We start from the raw sequence: 25,565 nt of genomic DNA, 5'->3' as shown, positions 1-25,565 counted from the left end.
CCACGTGCCGCGGAGCGGCTGGGCCCGTGAGCCACGGCCGCCGAGCCTGCGCGTCCGGAGCCTGTGTTCCGCAACGGGAGAGGCCACAACAGTGAGAGGCCCACGTACCACACACACACACACACACACACAAAAGCACAAGCTAACTTAAGCTTGGAGGATGCAAGGAAGACTGCAGGAAGCAGACCTTGACCTGGAGTTTGTACGTCCTTGACATTCTCCATGTTTGTCTTAAATTTTTGCTTGTCCCTGTTAGACCTTTCTGCAGGCAGTTCTCACCATGTGGTAAAAGATGGCCACCAACAGCTCTGGATTCATGTATTCCCAGTTTAGCATCTCCAGGAGAAAAACAGAGCTTTCCTCATGCAGTTTCCATGTATATACACCCAGTGAAGGATTCTGACTGGCCCTGACTCAGTCATGTGTGTCCACCCTGTGGACCAGTCACTGTTGCCAAGGAGATGAGATACCATGATCGGCCATGCCTGGATGGTGAGTCCATCCCCGTGACCAGAGGGACAGGGTGCTATCGTAGACAGCTCCTCCAGCACCGCATGGAATGGGAGAGGGTGCTTCTTCAAGGAGGGCTGGGCAGACAAAAACAGTGGAGCCATCCAGGCACCCCAAAGGAAAAACAAACTTCATTTACATGTTTCTCTGTTCAAGATCTTTCCAGGAGCTCCTCAAACTGCAGAAGAGTATTTGTGTAAATATAAATTCACAAGATTACACGATTTACATGTAAAATGGGGCCAGTTTTCTCACGAGGTTCATAAACCAGCTCTGAAGCAATTCTAAAGAAATTGTGACAAAATTGTTTTTAGCATTAGCAATATTACTAGAAAAAAGCACAAAGACTCCCAAGGTGCCTACTTCGAAGGACAACTTTCATTTGAATATAGTAGTATTATTGTGTTTTTTTTTTTGAAAAACAAAAAAATTATCTTGGTAATAACTAAATCAATACAAATATATTACCAAAGTACGTGTGCATCCCAATGTAAATGTTTCCTTTTAGAGCTAAGAATTTAAGGAAATGAGAATGGGTGTGAATTTTAGTTAAATATAAAGCAGGGTTTTTAACATGGGGTTTGTGGGTCCCCCTGTCTGGTTACTGTCAATCAATCAGAATCTCCTGGAGAGCTTATTAAATTTAGAGGGGACTGGGTCCCACCCCAGAGATTCTGGTCAGGTAGGTCTGGCTAGGTCCAGACAGCATTATTTTCTGAATGCTTGGCAGGTGGTTTTGCTCAGTCGTTGAGGCTGAAAACAACTGCCTAGGACAGTGTTTCTTGAAATGTGGGAGTCGTCATCTTGCATCCGAATCTGGAGAGCCCGTTAAAATGCAGATTCCTAGGCCCCTCCCAGGCCTACTATATCTGCTCCAGTGAGAAGCAGAGCTGTGACTCTATAGTTTAGTAAGCTCCCAGGTGACTTTTACACATTTTAAATTTGGGGGGCTTCCCTGGTGGTCCAGTGGTAAAGAATCTGCTTTACAATGCAGGGGACGCAGGTTTGATCCCTGGTCAGGGAACTAAGATCCCACACGCTGCAGGGCAGCTAAGCCTGCGTGCCACAACTACTGAGCCCGCGCGCCTCAACGAGAGAGCCCGCGTGCCACAAACTACAGAGCCCCGCACCCTGGAGCCTGTGCGCCACAACTAGAGAAGACCCACACGCCACAACTAGAGAGAAGCCCCTGCGCTGCAATGAAAGATACTGTGTGCCGCAACTAAGACCCGACGCAGCCAAAAATAAATAAATAATATATCAATCTTAAAAAAAATAACCATTTAAAATTTTTGAGTTAATTATAAATTTACAGGAAGTTGCAAAGAAAGTACAAAGAGATCCTGTGTACCATTTACCCAGTTTCCCCCAATGGTAACCTCTTGCATAACTATAGTACATTATCAAAACCAGGAAATTGACATTGGTACAAACCATAATACCTATTCAGATTTTATCAGAGTTACATGCACTTGTGTATGTTTGTGTCTGTGTGTGTGTGTAGAGGTCTATGCAGTTTTATCACGTGTAGGTTTGTGTAACCACTACCGCACAGCTAAGCTACAAAACTGTTCCATCACCACAAGGTTCTCTAGTTTTACCTTTTATAGCCATACCACCCCATCTCACACACACACACACACACACACACACACACACACACACAAACACACACAAACACACACACACATCCCTATCCTTTGGAACCTACTAATCTCTTCCCAATCTCTATAATTTTGTTATTTCAAAAATGTTATATAAATGAAATCATATAATATGCAACCTTTCTAGATTGGCTTTTTTCACACAGATAATTCCCTTGAGATCTATCCAAATCATTGCATGCTTCACTAGCTTGAGTTTTTTTTTTATTGCTACATAGTATTCCATTGTATGGATGTATCACAGTTTGTTTTACCATCACCAGCTGAAGAACATTTCAGCTGTTTTCAGTTTTTGTTTCTTACTAATAAAGGTGCTATGAATATTCATGTGCATGTTTTATGAGAACATTAAGTTTTCATTTCTCTAGGACAAATGCCCAAGAGAACTATTGCTGGGTCATATGGTAAATACATGTTTAGTTTTATAAGCAACTGCCAAACTATTTTCCAAAGTGACTGTAATGTTTTATGTTCATGTCAGCAATGTATGAATGATTCAGTTTCTCCACATGCTCATTAGCATTTAATGCTATTTTTAAAAAGTTTTGGCCATTTTGAGAGATGTAGCGTGAGATCTCATTGTGGTTTTAATTTGCATTTCTTTAATGGCCTAATGATGTTGAACATCTTTTCATGTGCGTACTTGGCATCCATGTATCCTTTTCAGTGAAATGTTTGTTCATGTCTTTTGCCCATTTTTTAACTGGATTTTTTGTTTTTTAACTGTTGAGTTTTGAAAGTTCTTCATATATTCTAGATGTGAGTCCTTTGTCAGATGTATGATTTGCAAATATTTTATTCCAGTCTGTTGACTGTCTTTTCATCTTCTTAGCAGGTCTTTCAAAGAGCATTTTTTTATGACATCCAATTTATTGATTTATGTCTCTGATGGACTGTACTTCTGGTGTCAAGTCTAAAAACTGTTTGCCTAGTCCTAGATCCCAAAGATTTTCTCCTAATTTTTCTAAAAGTTTTGTTTTACATTTAAGCTCGTGGTCCATTTTGAGTTGATTTTTCTTTTTTTTTTTAGAAGATGTTGGGGGTAGGAGTTTTTTTATTAATTAATTAATTTGTTTTTGCTGTGTTGGGTCTTCGTTTCTGTGCGAGGGCTTTTCTCCAGTTGCGGCGAGCGGGGGCCACTCTTCATCGAGGCGCGCGGGCCTCTCACTATCGCGGCCTCTCTTGTTGCGGAGCACAGGCTCCAGAAGCGCAGGCTCAGTAGTTGCGGCTCACGGGCCCATTTGCTCCGTGGCATGTGGGATCCTCCCAGACCAGGGCTCGAACCTGTGTCCCCTGCATTAGCAGGCGGACTCTCAACCACTGCGCCACCAGGGAAGCCCTGATTTTTTATATAAGGTGTGAGGTTCATTTTTTGGGCAATGTATTGGCCAGATTTTTTAAAAATTCTATCATGACTTATTCCAAAAAATCTTTTTGTAGATCACTTTGTATAGCATAATTTTCTTAGTGGTTTCCTAAATGTACATGCTTAATTTATCACCATCTATTGGTATCAATGCTTTACCACTCTGAGTAACGTGAGGAAAACTTATTTTCATTTTGATCCCTTTATCCTCTTTAGTTTTAAAATATAATTATCTTAAGTATTTTCTCTAAATATATTGAACACCGTATCAGATGGTGTTATAATTTTTGCTTCAATCATCAAATTTAAGAAACATAATTGTTTACCCACTCCATTGTTCTTCTTTCCTTTCCTTTCTGAAGTTCCAAGATTTCTTCTGTTATCATTTTCCTTCTGTTTGGAGAACTTCCTTTAGCCATTCTTTTTGGTTTTGAGGGGGGGTTGTTTTTTTTTCTGTTGTTGTTGTCTTCTTTTTGGCTGCATTGGGTCTTCGTTGCTGCGCGCGGGCTTTCTCTAGTTGCGGCGAGCGGGGGCTACTCTTTGTTGCGGTGTGTGGGCTTCTCATGGCGGTGGCTTCCCTTGTTGCAGAGCACGGGCTCTAAGTGCACAGGCTTCAGTAGTTGAGGCACGTGGGCTCAATAGTTGTGGTGCGCAGGCTTAGTTGCTCTGCAGCATGTGGGATCTTCCCGGACCGGGGAGCAAACCCGTGTCCCCTGCATTGGCAGGCGGATTCTTAACCACTGCGCCATCAGAGAAGTCCCCTTTAGCCACTCTCGAAGGGTAAGTCTGTTTGTGACAAATTATCTTAGTTTTCCTTCATCTGAAAATATTGTTGTTTTCTCACCTTTCCTGAAGGATATTTTCACCAGATGTAGAACTTGTGGTGGACAGTTTTCTTCTCTCAGCATTTGAAAAATGTGTCACTTCCTTCTGGCCTCCATGGTTTCTGAGGAGAAATCTGCTCTCCTTTAATTGGTGTTCCCTATAAATAATATGTTATTTTTTCTCTGGCTGCTTTCAAGATTTTTTTCTATTTTTCCATTTTCAGAAGTTTAGTTATGATGTGTCTTGGCATGAATTTCTCTGGGTTCCTCCTACCTGGGGTTCACTCAGCTTCTCGAGTCTGTAAGTTTTTGCCTTTTGCCAAATTGGAGACATTTTCAACCATTGTTTCTTCAAACCCAGGTGACATTTTAAGTTTGAGAAGCATTTCTCTAGAGTGGGCTTCAAGGGTCCAAGAACCCCTCAAATTTTATCTTCAAAGGCTGTGAATGTCCATTTTTCTTAGGAGAATGTCCACAGCTTTCACTAGATTCCCAAAAAATTCCATGACACGCCCCGTAAAGTTTACAAAAGCATTGGTTTATGGTCTTATTGGGTTATTTTTGGTCTTCTTGGCTAAAACCAATTTTTAAAAACTAGTTAGTATTCTTTCTTCTACCACATCTGTTGAATTCCTGTGTCCCAAAGGTTTCCCTAACCGTTCTGGGAAATATGATCACTCAGATGAATATTTCCGAGCGCCTGACATGTGCCAGACAAATATTTTTTCCCCCTAGTTAGTGAGAAGGGGAAGAGTTAAAACATTAAAGACACTTTTAGCTCATGAAAAGTTTTGAGTAACTAAGAAATCAAAGTAAACTTTGCTGCTTTCATGTCGTGTGACTTTGTTCCTTACTGCTCTGAGCTGGATATGCCAGCGATCACATTACATCCTGAAAATATAATTCCATATACAGTACTAAAAACATGGCATTATGCAGTGGGCCCACTTCTCATCACTCTAGTTTGCTTTATACAGCTGGTAGCCAAGCACACATAGTTCCTCCACGCAGTCTTGTCCCCGGATAATTGCACAACTGATTCGTCTGCCTGGTACACCCTCACTCACCTTTGCCACCCACCTTCCTGGAGTAGCTCCTGCTCGTCTTTCAGAACTCACTTTGGGAAGCACTGCCTCTAGGAAGACTTCATTGTCTCTTCTCCAGGGGTCGAGCTGGGTGTGTCTCCAATGTCACCCATGCTTGCCAGATGTCACAGTATATGGTGATTACCTAATTGTCACTGCCACCAGACTGTGAGACCCTTGGAGGCTGTGACTGGGTCTGCATGCTTTTGTGCCCCCAGCACTTTAATAAACATAACGTATCCTTAAGCGCAGCTTCCTGTGGGAATTCACCACCACCACTGACTGGCTAAGCCTTTCCTCCATTTCTTCATGAGTGTCATAAGTATCTCTTGAGCTCCTTCACATGTAGGTGTAGCAACCATATGTTCAACCCTTCCCCAGAAGGTTTAATCGTTCCTGAATTCTCACAGGTATTTATTAATTCACTTTAGACCCTTTCCAAGAACCAGTATACAAGTTACTGGTCTTCTCTTGCTAGAATGCCTATCTCCCTCGTTTTGGAAGACATGGACAACACTGACCTCTGCCGTTTTCCTCCTTGGTCTTTACTACCGGATCTTATGAATTCCTTATTATTGTGTTTAAATTTATAGATCTGTCTTTCCTATCAAGGTATGAGCTCCTTGGGGGTAAAGACTGTATCTTATCCATCCCGGAGTCTCCGGGGACTGGTACAGGCCAGGATTCCATAAATGTTTGTGGAATGAAATTTGGTGTTAGATCGTCACAGCTCCGCTCTCCCTCAAGCTTAGCACGTGCATTTCCTCATCGTCTCCACACCTTTACCTCCTATTTATCTTTTACCCTTCATTCTAAGCCACTGTGAATTCTTTCTGGAAAGGAGACGAGGGCAGATAAATACAGCACATTTTAAAGTGATTTTCTTGTTCCTCCCAGGTACTATCTTGGTCGTCAGATGTTTATTGTTATCTCTGACCCAGCCATGATCAAGCAGGTGTTGGTTGAGAAGTTCAGTAACTTCACCAACAGAATGGTATGTAATTTTCTTTCTTCATATGGATGGATGGGGAATCATTCTAAGATGCAAGGACAGCCCATCACATCTAACAGGGATGTGATTGGGCCTTTTGTAGGGTTTCGATCAGTTCAACTCAAAACTGTGCTCCCCAGTGAATGTGAGTTTTCAAAAGAGACGTATAGGACTGCTACAAAAGAATGGCATTTACATTTAAGAAACGCTTCAAGAAAGCTAAAGCTCAAGAGGAGTTGGGGCTAATAAAATTCTAAAACCGGGAGGGTTTTTAAAGCTGTGTTCAAAGCTAGAGGAATCCAGAGGGTCAAGTGACCTCAGTCAAGTGACCGAGGAAGACCGAGCAAGGTTAATAAATATCAGAGGGAATGCAAAATATCAAGCTTCCCGTGCTTACATCCTTCCCAGAGAGTATAAACATCTTAAGGCTGGAAAAAGAAGACAAGTAACATTACGAGGGAAATTCATCCCCAAGTAACAAGTCTCTAACCCACTAAAGGATGTACATACTCCACCTTTTTTTGAAAGCACATATCCTGCTTTTTATCTCTGATGAGAAATCCCAAAGAATGGAAGAAGTGACAGAAAATGGCAAAGCTCAGTGCTGTCCATATTTTCCAAAAATGAGGAGATGAGAATTCTAATAGAGATGATCAATAACTTTCATGTTGATTTTTGGAAAAAGTCTAAAGTGAGTTAATAAATAGTTGCTTGTGACAATTCAGAGAATCACTATGTGCCAGCCATTTTTTTTTTTTTTTTGGCAAATTAAACTCATCTTCCATTCTTATAGGAGTAGTAAGCAATGTATGCACTCTTTTGTTGGTTACTTGACAAACTTCTGCACGCTTGCCATATATACCAGGCACTGTCTAGGTAATGATTAGAAAGAGATAGAAAACTCAGTCTCGTCCTTGAGGAGCTTATAGTCTAGTGACAGAGGCAGAGAGGAAAGAGACCAGTACAATACGGTACGGTGAGCATGGAAAACACTACACCATCCAGGATGGGAACCAGGAAAGGCCTATTAGACGTAAGTGCCTGGGACTGAGTCTTAAAGAAATTAGCAGTAGCCCCCTAGCTTTCTGTACTGGTTGAGCTGTCCAGAGTGTTTTGTTGTTGTTGTTTTTTCTCTTTAAATTTCACAGGAACTTACGAGACTGGTACAGTGATCATCTGTACCTTACTGACAAAGATCCTAAGGCTCAGGTTAAGTGACAACCCTGGTCATATGACTTACAGAAGGAAGACGAATACTATTTAGGTGCCACCTCCCAACTCAAGTCCAGGGCTCCTTTCACTGTCACTATTGTAACAGCTGCCTAGGTGACATCTCTGGATTATCAAGGTTCCATTGAGTAATTGTTACTCGCCCAAAACACACTCATCTTCCGGCCCCAGAGCACCATGCACACTTCCAGGCACCACATGGCCACTAGAAGGAGGTGATCTGGGAGGGGGTGATCGCCCGGCCTGCGAACTCCTCCATCACCTCAGAATGGCTGAAGGAAATGCAGAAGCTTAGCCACTTCTCTGCCCCCGTTTGATTCTCTCCCCAAATACTCTGTTGTTACTCCCCTGTTCAAAGTCCCCTGAGGGTTTTAGAGACTGAGTCTGATGGGTAAAGGCAGTCTTGGATTGCTGCTCCCCCAGACTCAGCAAGGAAGGTTGATTAGAGAAACAGAGGAAGCCAGTGAGTCAAGGGCCCTGACCGCCAAGCCGTGTCCTGGCAGGCATGGAAAGCACTCCAAGGGCTGCCACGGCTCTTGGCCACGGCTCTTGGCCACGGCTGAGCCTCTGAGCAGTGAGATGGGACACGTCCGCCATGTGTCTCCATACTGTCACGTTCACATGACATCCAAGATGTAACCGAGGTTATAAGACCCCTTGAGCTGACCTGGAATAGGGCTGCTCTCTGATTGATGTCCTAGGGGCAGACACATACTCAAAGTACACGTTCAGGGGCTTCCCTGGTAGCGCAGTGGTTGAGAGTCCGCCTGCCGATGCAGGGGACACGGGTTCGCGCCCCGGTCCGGGAAGATCCCACATGCCGCGGAGCGGCTGGGCCCGTGAGCCATGGCCGCTGAGCCTGCGCGTCCGGAGCCTGTGCTCCGCAACGGGAGAGGCCACAACAGAGGGAGGCCCGCATACCACAAAAAAAAAAAAAAAAAAAAGTACACGTTCAAGCGGAGGGGACCAAATCAAGCTGCCCAGTTTCAGTCCATTTCTCCTCCAAACCATGTGTCTACCCTCCCGATTTTTCCCCACCCCCTGACTAAGATCTCTAGGCCCCAACCTCCAGAATGTGGTTCTAATTTCTTTCTTTCACTCAACACAGTGTCCTCAAGACAAAGTTCAAGTTCCTCAGGTGAGATTTAAGGGCCCCTATAATTTAGATCCATTACATATGCTCCCACCTCAGCTCTCACTGCTCCCCAGTACAAGCAGTCACCCCAGCTGGAGTGGCCTCTCCATTCTCTCTGCAACCTCTCCGGAAAGCCCCGCCCCAGTGCCTTTGCTCATGCTGACACCGCCACTACAATTGGAGACAGCACAGCCGTGGGTCTTATATTTACTAGCAATGTGAACTTGACCAAATTACTTCTTTAAGCCTCTTATTCTTCCTTTGCAAAACAGGGATATGCTCTGCCTTACTAGGCTGTTGTAAGGCTAAATGAGATTATGTGTGTATAAGTCCTGCTTTACACGCAGGCGAGACAAGTTTTCACCCTGCATTAGCTCCTATTAACAAGAAGATCCTCCACCTCTCCTACACCCATCCAAACCCTTGGTATTCTTCCAGATTCTCCTCAAATTCTGCTCCCCCCATGAAGCTTTCCCTACCTCAACCCTCATTTACTTTTCCCCTTCTCTGAACTCTAACTGCATTGATAATCTGCATCACTCATTTTCACAATCGCTCCCATCGTGCCTTCTACTATTTACCATGAATGAATGCATGGCTTTCACCCTAACTTGATTAACTTTAAGCCTTGTCCTTCTTTTTTTATACCCCAGGGCCCAAACACATAACGACTACTCAGTATCCGATATATTCTTGTTCAAGCAGAATTGACTCTCCATCAACTTGACATTCTCCCCAGGAGAACTAGGTAGTACCTGGAGATTCAATATGTACATCCTCTTGTAGGTCATTCACAAACATGTAAAAAGATCCATCAAAGATTAGATCTCTAGGAAACCCCAATGTTTATAATTTTCCATCTGGGAACATAGCCACTTATCTTTAGCTCTGTTTATGGTCTTTAAGCCAATCCCATATTCATGAGGAAACAATGCTTAGTGACTCAATCTTCAAAAAACCAACTTTAGAGTGGGATTTTCTCACAGGTTTTGAAAGTCAAATTCAATTGGGTTCTGTGGTTCCCTCTTATCCAAATGCTTATTTATCTGCTCAAAGAACTCAAGGAGATTAGCGAGGCATGATTTTGTCTTCCTGACACCATGCCACCTTCCCTCTAATAAGCCATGTTTACTTAAGTGTTCAGCGATTCAGCTTTATTATACATTCATTCAGTAAACATTAAACGCTTACTCCATGCAAGCTTCTACCAAATGGTCCCTTGTGATACAGAAAATACCTCAGCATATTAGTTTGATACATGAAGTGAAAAGGAACTTAAATAACGCATGATTTCATTTTCCAGCTGTAAGAACCCACCTCTGCTCACAAATCCAGGCTTGACTTATGCGTGCCCCCGACAGCCTATGGAGGGTGGCCAGGATGGGGAAGCTGGGTTTAGCTCTGAAATTTGCTGTGACCTGTAGGCATCCCGTGAGGGACTGACAGAGCACATTGGCTGGAGTTGGGACGACACCACAGGGAACTCCCTGACATAAGTCAGTATTGAGCAAATACTTGAATTCAAAAATTGTTGAATGACGTATTTTTTTCCAATTCAAGAACACCGGGCTGGGGCTTCCCTGGTGGCGCAGTGGTTGGGAGTCCGCCTGCCGATGCGGGGGACCCGGGTTCGTGCCCCGGTCCGGGAGGATCCCACGTGCCGCGGAGCGGCTGGGCCCGTGAGCCGTGGCCGCTGAGCCTGCGCGTCCGGAGCCTGTGCTCCGCGGCGGGAGAGGCCACAGCAGTGAGAGGCCCGCGTACCGCAAAAAAAGAAAAAAAAGAAAAGAACACCGGGCTGAACAGACTCTACGGCGTGGACCCAGGGTGGCAGTTCCTTTATCATGCTTTCCCATTCCCATTTTCGAGGCGCTCAGTTCCATGGAACGTGGCTGCTTTCTCTTGCCCATTTTCCGAATGGACCCCTTGGGCCTCTATCACTGCCCTCAACACTTCCTCAAGTTGCTTCCAGTGGTGCAACCACAGTTTATCTGTAAACCCCAGTCAGTCTCCTTAGCATGGATGGAACCTCAGCTGCCCCAGCACCTCTGGACTTGGCTATTTTTATGCATGTCTTTTTAATTAGCTCCTTCTTGCTATATCGGGTACTCAGTGAGGCCACGTGGGCAGCTCTTTTTTTATTATCTGCGGAAACTGGAGCTGGGTCCACTTGATTCAGCAGAAATGGTCCTAACCAGCAGTAGAACGCTGTACTCCTGGCCTGTCATTAAGGCCGAGTTGGGGAAGCCATGGGAAGGGTGCTAAGAGGTAGGGAGGCCTTTGGCCCATGTTGGGTCGGTCTAGTTGGATACGGGGATGGAGAGGGTGTGTTTGATCACTAAACCTGCTGCCAGGAGCTCTGAGCCCTGGTCTGAGATGAGCATGGCGAGCAGGTCAGGCCGCAGGCATGCCCACTGCCAGTTCCATCACACGTCTGTGGAGTGGAGTGGAAGGTGGTGGTGGTCACCCGCGTGTGGGGTGAGGTGCCAGCCCTCAGGGCCCCACAGCCAACATGGGGGTCAACCCTCCAGGCACAGGTTCACACCATCGACTCACATCTAAAGCCACGTGATAGATTTGGGGAGTGGTTTTATTCAGGACCCCCAGGGCCTGGCTCCCCAGGTACAGCCTCTCCAAGGCTACTTTCACCCTCTCAGCACACGGATGTCGGAATCATAGGACGAGTTCCCGTGAAACCACGCGGCACTCGGCACTGGCAAAGCCTGCTAAAGTTCTGAGGCAAATACGGCACTGGAAACCTTATTACCCCCTGTGTCTGCAGCAGTGCCCCATCCCGGGAACAGGAGCGCGGCTGGTCACAGAGCTCGGGAGCCAGGCAAATTCCACCCGGGGCTCCAGATGGATCGGGCCACCCGTGCTGGGCCCCCAGGGACCTGCCCGCTGCTACCCACAAGGGACAGAGGGGCCTCAGGAAGATAGCCACAAATGTGCCTTGCCCACACCTGCAACAAGCCCCTCTCCAACGACAGCTTTTGAAAATTAGCTCATCTAGAGTTTCTGGTCCCCTTTCTCTTAAATAAAACATCGAGTAAAAGAAAACATTCTGGTTTTCAAATGGGTGCAGGGAGATTTAAGTTTAAGTGAGAATGGTTTGGCCCATGACTTAGGGAAGCTCTTGTCACTGCAGTCGAAACCTGACTACTTTTTTCAGCTTTGCATTTCTTTTTTTAAAAATAAATTTACTTATTTATTTATTTTTGGCCGCGTTGGGTCTTCGTTGCTGCGCGCGGGCTTTCTCTAGTTGCGGCGAGCAGGGGCTACTCTTGGTTGCGGTGCGCGGGCTTCTCATTGCGGTGGCTTCTCTTGTTGCAGAGCGCGGGCTCCAGGCGCGCGGGCTTCAGTAGTGTGGCACTCGGGCTCAGTAGTTGTGGCTCTCAGGCTCAGTAGTTGTGGCTCGCGGGCTCTAGAGCACAGGCTCACTAGTGGTGGCGCACGGGCTTAGTGGCTCCGCGGCATGTGGGATCTTCCCGGCCCAGGGCTCAAACCCGTGTCCCCTGCATCGGCAGGCAGATTCTTAACCACTGCGCCACCAGGGAAGTGCCTCCTTTTTTTTTTTAACATCTTTATTGGTGAAGGGACAACTCACATGATGGGTCCACAGCTCCGAGAGGCAGAAGTTCTTACTTAAAGACCGAACAGGCTGCAGAGAATCAGAAACCCAGGCGTGCAACCTCATTTGCCTGACCCCTGTCTGTTTTGAGGCAGGTCTTGTTGTTTTATGTGAACCATTGTGCTGTGCACTGGAAACCCTGCAGCCTGAGCTGGGAGCTTCTCATCCCGGGATAGGCTGCCCACAGATCACTCAAACCTCCTGTTCAGAATTTCCGAGAAGTGGGGTACAGGCTCTAGTGATAGGGGCTCATCACTCAAGGCAGGTTATTTTTATTAGTTATTTAGACTACTGGGAAGCTCTCCTTTAGAGGAGCTGGAATTTTCCCCATAGCTCCCACTATTGATCCTAATTCTACCACCCAGGGTCAAAAAAAAAGAGCCAAATCTTGTCTTCCACGTAATACGCATTCAATAGATATTTTTTACGTACAGACTAAGGACCACAATCTGATCTTCCAAGCCTTCTCTCTCCAGCTACGCATTCTAAAATCTGTCAGACTGTCCCCTCACCATCCGACTGCTCTTCTGAAATGACCAATTTGCCACTTTCCCTCTTCCAGTATCATATCTAGAAATGAAAATAGATTGGTTACTCTAACCAACGCCTCTGAAATCTTCCGTCAGAGAGTAAGAATTCTAATGGAAGCTGTAGGCTGAAGGGAGAGTATTGTCATGGCAAGCTGGTCAGGCAGACAATGCTGACGTATTGCACAAGGGCTAGACTTGTCCTCCAAGTGCAAGATGAAAACTGTCACGGAGCCAATCCTTAGGTCAAAAGGACAGACACAAAATCCAGTCAACCTTGACCCTTACCTCCAATTTCTTCTGTTTCATCAGAAGCCCTTAAACCACCACCCAGCTTTCCTTGGAGTGAAATGCTTTAGGACAGGTAGTGTGAAACAGGACTGGCGTTTGCCAGGATACAAAACGTACCATTTCCTCCTTTGATTCTGGAACCCAAACAAATGGGTTATGTGCTAAAAATTCCATAAAACCACAATTCTGTAGAGTGACCATGGCACCCCTAAAGAATTTTATTCTAAATATAGAGAGGTATTCCTCTGCAGAAAAAATATCCCAGCAACTTGGTTCTAACATATAATTAAATCCCCCCAGATACTCTGCAGTTATGTATTATACCTTATTTTGAGGGTTCATATTTTATCAGAAAATTATCATTTTCCTCTGAACAGGAGTTTTTACAAGGCTTTTGAGTTCCGGTGGCTGGCTTCATGTTTCAACTATAATTAAAACAGTGAAAAGAAATAGCAAAACCGTATATCACATGCAGTTCTGAAGACTGCTTTGTCCTCCAGTCCCCTACTTCCCCTCACCCTGCAGCCCCGGGGCTCAGGGCTCTGAACAGCCGTGAGGGCCCCCAGTTTTGACCGTTTGGTGGGAGTAGGTGGTCTTAGGAAAGAAGAGGATGGCCTGGGAAGAAGGGGTGAGGACACCTCATTTTCTGTGCGCTTCCAGACTCAGCTGGACTGTCTCCTCCTCAGAGAAGGCTTCCTGGCCATTAAATCCCCTATCATTTTCTCACCTCGCTGCCCTCTCTCCCCCTTCATAACCCTCACTTTCCCATGAAATGTAATGACAGCTATTTGTTAGTTTAGGAGGTAACTGTCTGCTTCCCCTCTAGACTATCAACTCATTGAGGGCCAATGCAATGTCTTCTTTATTCAGCACCGTATAGCCAACTTCTCGTATATATTAGACAGTCAACAAACATTCGCTGAATGAGAAGAATGAGTGAATGAATGAGCAAAAGAACGTAGAGACATCATGACAGGAAGGAGTTCTCTTGCAACAGCTCTGTTGGGGCATGCTTCTGAAGGACTCTCTTTTTCCTCTTTCCCTCTCCTCCCCCCACCCCCAAGCATATTCCAAAGACCCAGACACGAGTCTGTCAACTCCTGGCCCAAGACCTAACCAATCCAGCCACACAAAACCCCTGCCAAATAGTTCAGACGTGATACTCACTCCCAAGAAAGACGAGCCCACCTCCAAGAAGCCTGCTGTTGGGTCCTCCGGGAACCCTCACTCTGCAGGGGGCGGCAGAACACACAGAAGCCGCTGAGTTATTTACAGTGATGACCACAGAGTAACAAGATAGAATTGGGCCAGCGGCGCCTCCCCATCTGCTCCCGGTGGGTCCTCGGCCATGGATCTAGAGGTCATTGTCCGTGAGCCTTTATATTCTTTACATCCCTGCAAGAGAAGTCTCCTAGTTGTTGGTCACGGGTGACTTGAACCAGAGTGTTTATCGTGGACTGTATTGCCACCGAGGTGTCTTGGGCTCCCTTGTGTCCTAACTCTCTGCTTATCGCTTTCCACCAGGCGTCAGGTTTGGAGCCCAAACCGGTAGCCAACAGTGTCCTGTTTTTACGTGACAAAAGATGGGAAGAGGTCAGAAGTGTCCTGACTCCTGCTTTCAGTCCTGAAAAGCTGAATGAGGTAAGACCTGGGAAACGCAGACTCTCTCCCATAAAGAGCAGGTTTCCTCTCTCCAGATTATGATGGGAGCTGGTTCACTTTGCATCACTTGTCCGTTGCCCCGCCCGCTATGCCCTTCAAACCTCCCTATTATCCCCAAAGCACAGGAAACTGTACCGGCGTGTCTGCCCTTTCTCCAGCCTTCCGCAGCCCCAGTTGCCATGAATCTGTAGTGAGTCAGCAAGCACTCAGGGCACTTCTGCTAAATCCCAAGGCTCGGCCCCGGGCACTTTGGGGGCACCCAGGAGAAAACTGGAGGGGCTCTCCTCAGACTTTCATGTGTAACGGATCAGCTGAGAATCTTGTTAAAATGCAGATTCTGATGCAGTAGGTCTGGGTGGGGCCTGAGACTCTGCATCTCTAACAAGCTCCCAGGTGACGTGGTGCTTCTGAACAATGAACCACACACTTTACATAGCAAGGAACTAGAGAACATCTTGAAACGAAGGTGAGCTTTGAATCAAGTCTGAAATAGGGAAGAGATGGCCATGGATTGCTTGGGCAGGACTCTTGGGAGCGGGGGGTGGGAATGCCCAAGTTGATCTTTGTGGCCACGTCAGAGGGCAAAGTCTCATTTACAAGATGCTATGAAACCCGGGGCTTCCTCCTTCCCCAACCCAGGGACCCACCCTTCCCTACCAGCTGTATAAATAAAACCTACTGCTTGTCCTGCTTCCTGACCAAGTTCTCTCACACCCGATCCTCCCTGATGGCCCCTCAATTGCTGGTCTGGCTTTGCTGTCTGTTCTGAATTCTGCAACAGCAATAGCTCATGACTGAGCCCTTGAGCCCTGCTGATGTGACGTGGCTGAAGGGTTGCCTCAGTGTGAGTCCCAGGTACATGGGCAACTCCAGAGCAAGTGCCCTTCCAGCGCCAGCCACCACATCTAGCTGTTCCAGAATGCCTGGCCTTGGAGTGGCCTGTCTTCAGTTCAATACATGAGAGCTACTCAGAGCTTCAACTCAAGATGCTCACCCATATGGTCCTGCTGAATTCCTATAAGTCTTCTGAAGTCCCCCAGAGAGGAGAGGGTTCCAGACTTCATAATTAAACCCATCCAAATAAAGTCAGAAACCAGAGATCCTGACCATCCTCAGTGAGGTTTTTCTATTGTCTTTTTCCCTCAATGTGGTTTTGATTTGTTTCCACATGTAGCCTTTACATAGCCAGCTAACACTCACACAGCTCTTACCATGTGCCAGACACCACTGTAAGGCTTCCTGTTCGTATTAGCATACCTAATCTTCACCACATCTCTGTGAGGTAAATACTATCATCAACCCCATTTTACAGATGAGGTAACTGAGGCCCATAGAGATTATGCGCTTCATGTCACATAGCTAGTAAGTGTGGCAAAGCCAAGGTTAGAACCCAATTCCAGAATGCTCTTAACCTCTCTGCTTGACTGCTTCTCCTGTCTTGTTCTGAAGCTCCCTAGGACTGTCCCAGGGACTGTCTGGAGGGTGGAGGAAGGGAGGTGAAGCAAATGGGACCGCTTCGGAAACCTAGGGGTATCAGAAGCAACACTCCTCCATTTGCTGCCTAAGTTTGGAACCAATTGAGGTATGGAAACAGGTTTCAGACAGAAACCTCCTTTCTCACCGGTAAAGCTGTTTGAGAAACGTAGCCTGCCTTCTGGTGGTGTAGGCTTGCTAATGCTTCACCCGGAGTGGGCAACTGCAGCCTCCCCCCGCAGGAGGGCAGCCGGGAGCGCACACTAATGTGGCCCCCCCCACCCCACTCCGGTCCCCCCAGAGCTGGCCCACGCATGCGCAGTTCCTTCTCCGCACGCCTCGGCCTGATAAGGGAGGGCAGGACCCAGCCTTCCTCAGCCTCAGGTACACACTGGAGCCACCTGGGAAGCTCTGCAAACCATTGCTGTCTGGGTCCCACATCTAGATTAAATTGGTTTGGTTTGGAATGCAGCCTGGGTCTGAGGGGATTTTACATCTCCCCAGGCGATTCTGATGTAAAGCCAGAGTTGGGAACCACCACTGGTAGAAATTACCCACAAGGAAACATGAGGAGGGGGGTGTCCTGCTACAGCTGGAACCAGGAGCCCTGCTCCACAGTTAGCCCTGTTAGATACTGAGGTTTCATGTGAGAATTTGTTTGAAGGAAGGGCCTGCTTCTTTAAAAAGTTGTAAAGCATTCTTTGGGTCACCTTTATTACACCTAGTCACTAAAATGTTGAGTGAACCAAAAGGGGAGGGAGCGGGGAGGAGAGGTAGGGAAACCATGGGTTGACATCAGGAGCTCAAACATGCGGCATCACACTTCCTCATCTGTGAGTAAACAATGACTTGACAATGCTATAGATGCAGAAAGAATCTTATCATTTGTTAAAAAATAAATTGATGAAGGGTATCTGATTTTTTTTTTTAAGTAAGAAAGAAAGTTTTTTTGACAGTGAAGAGGAAAAAAAAAAAAAAAGAATCTTATCAGGGTCTAGATTTCTTTAACACCCTACAGGATACACTCCAGAAACTGATACAGCATCATTGCCCAAACAAATTCAGTGCTCCTGAAATCCAAAGCATTTTCTCCTTTTGGTTCAGAAATCAAATTCTTAGTGCCTGAATTAGCTGCAGAAAATAGAGTTCCTCCAAGTGGTTCATAGCACTGAGATGCCTTGTAGTCATAAATGAGAGGGAGGGGGAAGGGAGGGGGAAGGGAGGGGGAGAGAAATTTTCATGGACAGATACCCTGGGTTTTGCTTCAGATCTAGCTCACTGTTTAACATATTCTACAAGTGAACTTAAAGCTCCATTGGAAATCATCTTTCTACTCAATGTAGTTCAATTTAGGTTCTTGGGTTTCAGTTGAAAGGATGCCATTCCGACGCAGAGTTAGTCACCCTGGTCCCCACCTGTGGAGAGTTTAGACCTGGTGAATTTAAGGTGTCTGGGAGGCATCTAAGTAGATGCATCAGGCAGAGGCTGGCTGCAGATATGGAGTTCAGGAGAGAAGGGTAGGAAAGATGGTCATCAAAAACACAGACAGGGGCCACGGGGATGTAATATACAGCATAAGGAATGTGATCAATAATACTGTAATAACTCTGGGGACAGATGGTTACTAGATTTATTGTGGTGATTGTTTCATAATGAATGCAAATGTCACACCAGTATGTAGTACACCTGAAACTAAGGTAATAATAGTGTACATCAACTATATTTCAATTTAAAAAAAGAAAATTTTTACAAAAGAGAGAAAACACAGACATGGGTGAGGTCACCCCAGGAGTGTATATAGCATGAGAAGAGGGCCGGGGAGAACCATATATAAGTGAGGGGCAGAGGAGAGACCTACAAAGATGACTTGGGAAGAACAGCTTGAAATTGAAGTCCAGGAGAATATGGAAGGGAAACGCTTTTTGAGGAGGAAGGAGCAGCCAGAGGTGTTAAATGCTGGTTAAATAGAAAGGAACGTGAGGACTAAAAAGTACAGGACAAAGATAATAATTTTCAAATGTTAAGCCAATGTCTGTGTGTTTCATGCTCCATAAATCATGTCCTGGATTTTCTCTCCCCCACCAAATCATTGCTTCAGAAGGAGGCAGCAGCGGACAACGTCCAGAACGAGGGAGGTCTTTGCTCAGCTTTGCACTTGAGGCTTTCCTGAGCCCTACTGAGACGATGGTCTTGGAGTTGGGAGCTTTGCTGGGAGTGAAAAGTTTTCCTAATTCCTAAAGCATCTCTCTTTGTATATGAAGAGCAGGGTTTGAGGCTCTGAGCAAGGAGTGTTACTCTACACCAAAGTGTAGACCGGATGGAGGATCTTCCTATCCTACGGAAGATGGGTGGAGGGGAGAAAGATGGGAGGGCTGGTTGCCAGACATCAGTTGCCAGACGTCAGGGTCCTGACCGCCTCCTTCCCCAGCGCCCGTGACCCTCCAGGTTTCTGGATGCTTCCCTGGACTTTAACCTCACATTGGCCTTCTCTTTCTAGTCACTGGTTCTCAAACCCTGTGTGACCAAGGGCTGCGCCCAAATCACCTAGTACCCTTGTTTAAAACACATAATGCCAGCCACCCCAGGACCTACAGAAAGAGAATTTCTAGGGCGACTGAGAATCTGTATGCTTTACAAGTGCCCTGGCACGATTCTGGTTAGAGCCCTGTTGGAGAGCACTGGTGGTGCTAGTCTTCCTGCTGGTCCCTCGTCTGACCTTCTCAGACCCACACACTCCCCAGGCTTGTAAGAGCTGGGCCCCAGAACCCCACCCTCCTCCCCTGCTTTATTTTTCTCTGTGGTACTATCACCAGCTAACATTCCATTTATTTTACTTATTTTTTCTTTATTGTTAACTGTATAGCATGACGCACATAACGGTCACTCAACAGTGATGTGATGGATTGGTGGATGGATGGATGGATGGATGGATGGATGGATGGATGGATTGGTGGATGGATGGATGGATGGATGGGGAATCACAGAACCAAGAAGCTTTCTACCTAAGGATATATGTTACAACCGAGATAAAAGGGAAACAAAAGGGAAATAATTTCATCAAAGAAAAATTCCGTAAGAGGATGTGGCCACTTGTTGGCTTTCTCTCTAGAGGGTCTCAAGGCTATGCCTATGTAGAAATAGAGAAAGCAGGTCACAGAGACGCAAAGAGGAGAAGGGGGCTCACCGAGGGCCTGGGGCAGAGGAGACAGAAGAGAGAAGCTCGGGGAACCCGTGGGAGCCCGCACTCCACTCGGACATGGGAACCTGACTCAGTTTTCCCACAAATAGCTATGGAATGTCAATAATCTCCAGTCCTTTCTGAATTAGTAGGTTGCTTTGGGACTTTTATTATCAAACTTGAGAGTCTATTCTTGAAATGAAGATGTGTTTTCCCTTGGATTTCTGAGGCTTTTTCCTTCAGCCCCTGGCAGCCTAAGTACTTTACTCCCTGTGTCTTTAGGTGTCATTAATATTCAAAAAGTTCTGGATGGCACTGTCTTTATTTGTGTGGATATTAGGCTGTCTTGGCCAACAATGCCTGAAAGTTACTTTAAGATTAGCATTCTATCATGAATCCATGGTTTTATTTAAAATAAAATTGGTTTTTGGTTTATGTCTTACCACGGATAATACAGAGAGATAGAGAACCAGTGAAAATTTGATTGACGCATCCCTGATCCCGGAAGAGACCGTCAAAATCATGGTCCAGTGACAGACAAGTTATCGGGATTTATATTAAAGGATGGCTGAGCATTGCTGGGAAAACAACTGATTTTTTTATTAGGGAAAATTCTGTCTGATTAGCCTATCAGAATTTTCACCCCATCTCCTAAGAGATTAATTTTTTTTTAAAGGGGCAACCAGTAGACTTACTTGGATTTTTACAGACTCTTTTGCTAGATTCTTTACCAAAGACTATTAATAAGTATCGCTGGGGCTTCCCTGGTGGCGCAGTGGTTGCGCGTCCGCCTGCCGATGCAGGGGAGCCGGGTTCGCGCCCCGGTCTGGGAGGATCCCACGTGCCGCGGAGCGGCTGGGCCCGTGGGCCGTGGCCGCTGGGCCTGCGCGTCCGGAGCCTGTGCTCCGCGACGGGAGAGGCCGCAGCGGAGGAGGCCCGCGTACCGCAAAAAAAAAAAAAAAAAAAAAAAAAAGTATCGCTGGGGTTGTGTAAAAATTTATTATGGGTCCGGAAGTAAATAGATTTAGTTTCAAGAAACAAAACTGGGGCTGAAATAATCCTTCTCTGAGGAAATACATAAATAATGGGATTCCCTGGGGACCCGGGTTAGCACTAATTTTATTTTTAAATTTTATAATTCAACTGAGAGAGCGAGAATACCATGAAATGTATGCATTTGTATATTTCTCTAAGTTCTTCTGGTTTGAAAAATATTTTTTTTTTTTGTGGTACGCGGGCCTCCCTCTGTCGTGGCCTCTCCCGCCGCGGAGCACAGGCTCCGGACGCGCAGGCTCAGCGGCCACGGCTCACGGGCCCAGCCGCTCCGCGGCACGTGGGATCTTCCCGGACCGGGGCACGAACCCGCGTCCCCTGCGTCGGCAGGCGGACTCTCAACCGCTGCGCCACCAGGGAAGCCCCCATGGTTTGAAAAATATTAAATCGGTTGGAGTAAGTTTCTAAGATTGTGCAAGTCAGCACAAAAGTGGCAGGTAGCCGTCAGTGTAGGCAAGAATAAAATAATACATTTAGGAGAAAAGCATGTAAACCGTACTTATATGATGATGAACTTCAAGCTGTGAATAACTACCAGGGAAAAGGATTTGAAATTGAGGATTGGAATTTACGGATTTATTCCGTAAAATATTGTAAACTGGCTTCCTCTACACATAGGGATTCACGGTGCATATTACAAGCTTGGGGGGAAAACTGCAGTAGATAAGTCTGTTTACTTTTGTTTATTCTGGGTTCAAATAAGTTTTCAAGAAGTGAAAACATGGGGAGTTAACATCACAGTCGGCTACTGAGCGAAGTGAGGCTGCTGAGCACGCTGCCTTTGGAGGTAGATTCCACGGGGAACTCCATTACCAAGTACTTCTAGCGGAGACCAAGCTCCACATTGGATGGACCACGGATCCAACCCAATATGGCAGCTCAAATCTTCTCAGTCCTCAAAGCCCAATAAAAGTGATGGACGTTTGCTCACTTGCCCAGATAACTAAGCTGATGGTGACCCACTGAGTGGATAGAAGAGACCTGGCAGCTCCAAACAGGAGAGCCTGAAGCTGGCTGTGTGTGTCACCCAAGAGTAAGAGCAAATCGTGTCTCTGCACATGGGGACTCAGCTAAAGAAAAGTCAGACTGGACTTCCCTGGTGGCGCAGTGGTTAAGAACCCGTCTGCCGATGCAAGGGACATGGGTTCAAGCCCTCGTCTGGGAAGGTCCCACATGCTGCGGAGCAGCTGAGCTCATGCACCACAACTACTGAGCCTGCGCTCTAGAGCCTGCGAGCCACCGCTACTGAGCCCACGCGCCACAACTACTGAAGCCCGAGCGCCCAGAGCCTGTGCCCCAGAACAAGAGAAGCCACCGCAATGAGAAGCCCCCGCGCCGCAGCTAGAGAAAGCCCGCGCGCAGCATCGAAGACCCAACGCAGCCAGAAAAAAAAAAAAAAGAAAAAGAATCAGCTTCAGCATTTTTAATGACCTTCAAATCGCACATAATAAAATCTTGATTGACCAGACTATTTAAAAGAAAAGAAAGAAAGAAAGAAAGAAAAGTCAGAAAATCAGACCTACAGGGAAGGCTGGTATCCCTCCCAGTCAGTGCTGATCCAGCTCAATGCCTAATTTTTCACTTTCATCCAGATGTTTCCTGTCAGGAAGACAGTCAATAATGTACGAATCTTAAAGACGGAGACAGATGTGGTTATTATTCCCTCTAGGCCTTTCCTGCCTTGGAGAAGACGTATTGCTCGGGAATGACTACAATTTTTAAAAATTTAAGTTGATCTGGCCAGCTTATGAGTAAATGCCTAGCCATGACCATTTCAGAGCAAAAGTCTTTGCAGAATTACAGTCATCATCACAGTTTAGTTTGGCCTTTCAATTTTCACTGTAAACGCTTCAGACAATCACGCACGAGGGCTTCTGTAACAGAACATGGTCTTCCTGCAATGTTGGAGCCAGCGGCTTTCTCTGGGCTGCCTCAGCCTCCAGAAGCCTATTTTTAATATTTGCTTTTATTTCTTAATCCTTCCAGACAATAAAAATGAAAGTCATTATAACCAAGTATGGCTGTGGTAATAAATACTTCAGAGTCCAAAAATACATTGTCCCTGCCTGACCAGTTGCCCAGTTTCCAGAACATCTAGGTATTTATCTAGCAGCAAGAGACCATTATTCTGCAACACAGTTGTATTCCACTGACACCTAGTCTCCTAATTAAAATTGGTATAATGATGGACTGTTTAAATTCTGGTTAAACATGTTCCTTTTCCATTTGCATTCAAAAGAAAACATACTCCTCATCATGGGCACCCCATCCTGGGTTATAATTTGGTTTTCCTTTGCCAGCATCATAATGTCACTCCGACTTGCCGCTGGTTAAATCTAAAAGAGCATCTAAACGTGCCTCCCAGCTTGCCTGTTGCTTGGCAACACCAGTGGCCACCACCTCATCAGGGTGAGTTCTCATTGGTTACAACTCTTGACAGGAGCCACTGACTTATTAGAAATGACACTTGATTATTCACCTAGACGGCTAGAGCTGATACTTACCAGCAGGAGATTTTGCATAAAATAAGTCATGGATGTTTTTAATATCTGGGTGGCAGAGGAGGCTGTAAGTTTCTTTAACTGGTATTAATTTTACATTTATTAGTCACCAGCTTAGAGCACTCTAACATACTACTTTTCTATTTTCTAATCCAACAATATGTTTAAATACCATCTCCCATCTCCATTAGCTGACCCTTATTTATTCAGAAAATCCCCTCTGATATGAGTTCCTAAACAGCGTTGTAAACAGGTCGAAGAATGCCAAACAGAATGAAACATTAAACTCATAACATCCAACCAATATTTATCAGCTCCTGTCTTTAAGGGGTTTATAATGTAGAAGGTGCAGAAACTCCTACGTTATTACCAGGACGGTGACGGAGCGCACATCTTCTCTTGAGCATCAGAAACCACTTCGGGGGGCAGGGCGGGGAGCATTGGAACTGAGCCCCGAAGATCTTGCTGAGTTTTGACGGGGGGAGAAGGTGTGCTGCAGGTGGAATGAGCAGCAGGAACAAAGGCATCTAGACAGAAAGTACAGGGTGTGTTCAGGGACTGGAGGAGTACAAGTTGGCTGGAACACGGAGTACGTGAAAGGGATCAGTGAGGAGAAACTGGAAGAAGAGGTGGAGGCATGGAGTCGGCTGTTCTGTGCCAGGGGAAGGCTTGGTACAAACTTCACTGCGGAGTGAGGAGCTATTAAATCCTTGAAAGCGGGGGAGTAAGGAAGAGGGCTTCCACTTCAGCTGTTTAGCCTCCAAGATGCCAGACGTCCCCTGGACCCTGGGGCGGGGCAGGGAAACCGCAAGTGGTCCCTCTGGAGTCTCTGCTCTGCCGTGGCCCCCAGGCGGGTGGCTCACAGGGGCCGTGTTTGATCTCAGAGTGGCAGCCTCTGCTCGGGCTCTTCCCTGAATCCCTCTTCGTGTATGGACAGGTGTGTCACCCAGCCTACACACCATCCATGTGGGGGGGCGGAGGGGGGGGGGCGGGCATCTCAGTTGAGAAGTCTGAGTTGACACAGGAGAGACCCTCTCTCTCTCCTTCCCTCTCCCTGCTCAGGAAACGTGTCTCCTCCAGCACTCAGGCTGACTCCATTCTCCAGACTTCCAGGAGCTCCAGAGGCTTAACTGTGTGTGTTTGTTTGCTTTTCAAGTTCGTGGCATCAGAGCTGCATGGAGCGAAATTATAACCTAGAAGTTAATTAACTGAGGAGCAAAAGGAATGTGGATGCTGATTTTGGAGAAAAGAGCAACAAGCCGGGAGTCAGTGGAGCTGGAGTCTCACTTTTATTAAATTATGTGAGCATAAATAGAATCCGATTCTGCCTTTTAGATCTTTATGGAATTCTGAAGTCAATGCGTCAAAGAGATGCCAAAAGGCCTTCTTAGGGATGGCATTGCTGGAGGCTTTACTGCCCCCAGCTAGGAAGCTGCCTGCTCTTTCCATGGTCCCCAAGCAACTGTCTCAGCTGCTGCTTAGTGACCTCGGAATCCTAGAGCGTCCATGGGAAGGGACTCTGCAGCTCATTGCAAATAGCCCCTCAGTTGGGAGTGAGTGAGGACTCAAGTTCAGAGAGACTCAAACGACTTGTCCAAAGTAAGAGGTAGAACCAGCATGGGTCTCAGGTCTTTCATTCAGGGCCAGCTCCCAGCAAACTGCACTGCATTCATGCTACAATGGAAAGAGCACCTCACTCTATTAACGTTTCTTACATACCTTCTATGTCAAGGCCCTCAAGGAATATTCAGTCACCACGTTCTAGAGAATCAACTGAATGTGCTGCACCGTGCTCATTTCTAACAGAGCAAATACCAAAAACTTCAGTAATACACGACAACATACAACAGTTGCCAGAAGAGGGTGACATTGTAAGTGCATTAGTTATCTCTTGCTGTGTAACAAATTACCCCAAAACTTAGCTTAAAAAAAACAACCCTTTGTTAGCTCACTGCTTCTGTGGGTCAGGAATCTGTGCATGGCTTAGCTGGGTGCCTCTGCATCAAGGTCAAGTAGTCAAGCTGTTGGCCTGGGCAGTGATCTCATCTGAAGTCTTAACTGGGAGGAGATCTGTTTCCAAGCTTACTCACATGGTTATTGGCAGGATTCAGTTCTTAGTGGGCTTTGGAGGGTAGGATAAGAAGCTTGTTCTATGTCCTAAGAGCAGGCAGCTTCCTAGTTGGGGGCAGTAAAGGCTCCAACAATGCGATCCCTAAGTCAGTGGGAATCTCCAAAGAATTTTAACAAAACATTGCTCAGATGACAAGTATTTTCAGAAGACCAATCTGGTGACTGAGTACAGGATGGATTAGAAAGTGAAAAGACAGGAGGCACTTTCAGAAATTGTTTTCTTAGTACAGCTATGTGCCAGGCACTATACAAGGTACTAAGACTATAAAGATGCTTAAGATATGGTCCTTGTTCTCAAGAACCTCATAGATGATCTC

At 46.1% G+C, this 25,565-nt stretch overlaps 1 protein-coding gene across 2 annotated transcripts in view; it reads left to right on the top strand.

Moving 5' to 3' along the window:
• TBXAS1 (thromboxane A synthase 1) overlaps positions 1-25,565 on the top strand; it is a 145,659-nt gene that overhangs the window by 63,338 nt on the left and 56,756 nt on the right. The window contains exons 4-5 of one of the 2 annotated variants that reach the window (XM_028489703.1): positions 6,347-6,443; positions 14,776-14,892. In XM_028489703.1, the coding sequence (XP_028345504.1) occupies positions 6,347-6,443; positions 14,776-14,892 (214 nt within the window). Of the gene's footprint in view, positions 1-6,346; positions 6,444-7,834; positions 7,890-14,775; positions 14,893-25,565 lie in introns of those variants that run through there. The other variant, XM_028489704.1, reaches the window with a different exon arrangement.

Source organism: Physeter macrocephalus, chromosome 5, assembly GCF_002837175.3.
Source record: "Physeter macrocephalus isolate SW-GA chromosome 5, ASM283717v5, whole genome shotgun sequence".
Taxonomy (NCBI): Eukaryota; Metazoa; Chordata; class Mammalia; order Artiodactyla; family Physeteridae; genus Physeter; species Physeter macrocephalus.
This window is presented reverse-complemented; position numbering and strand designations above follow the sequence as displayed.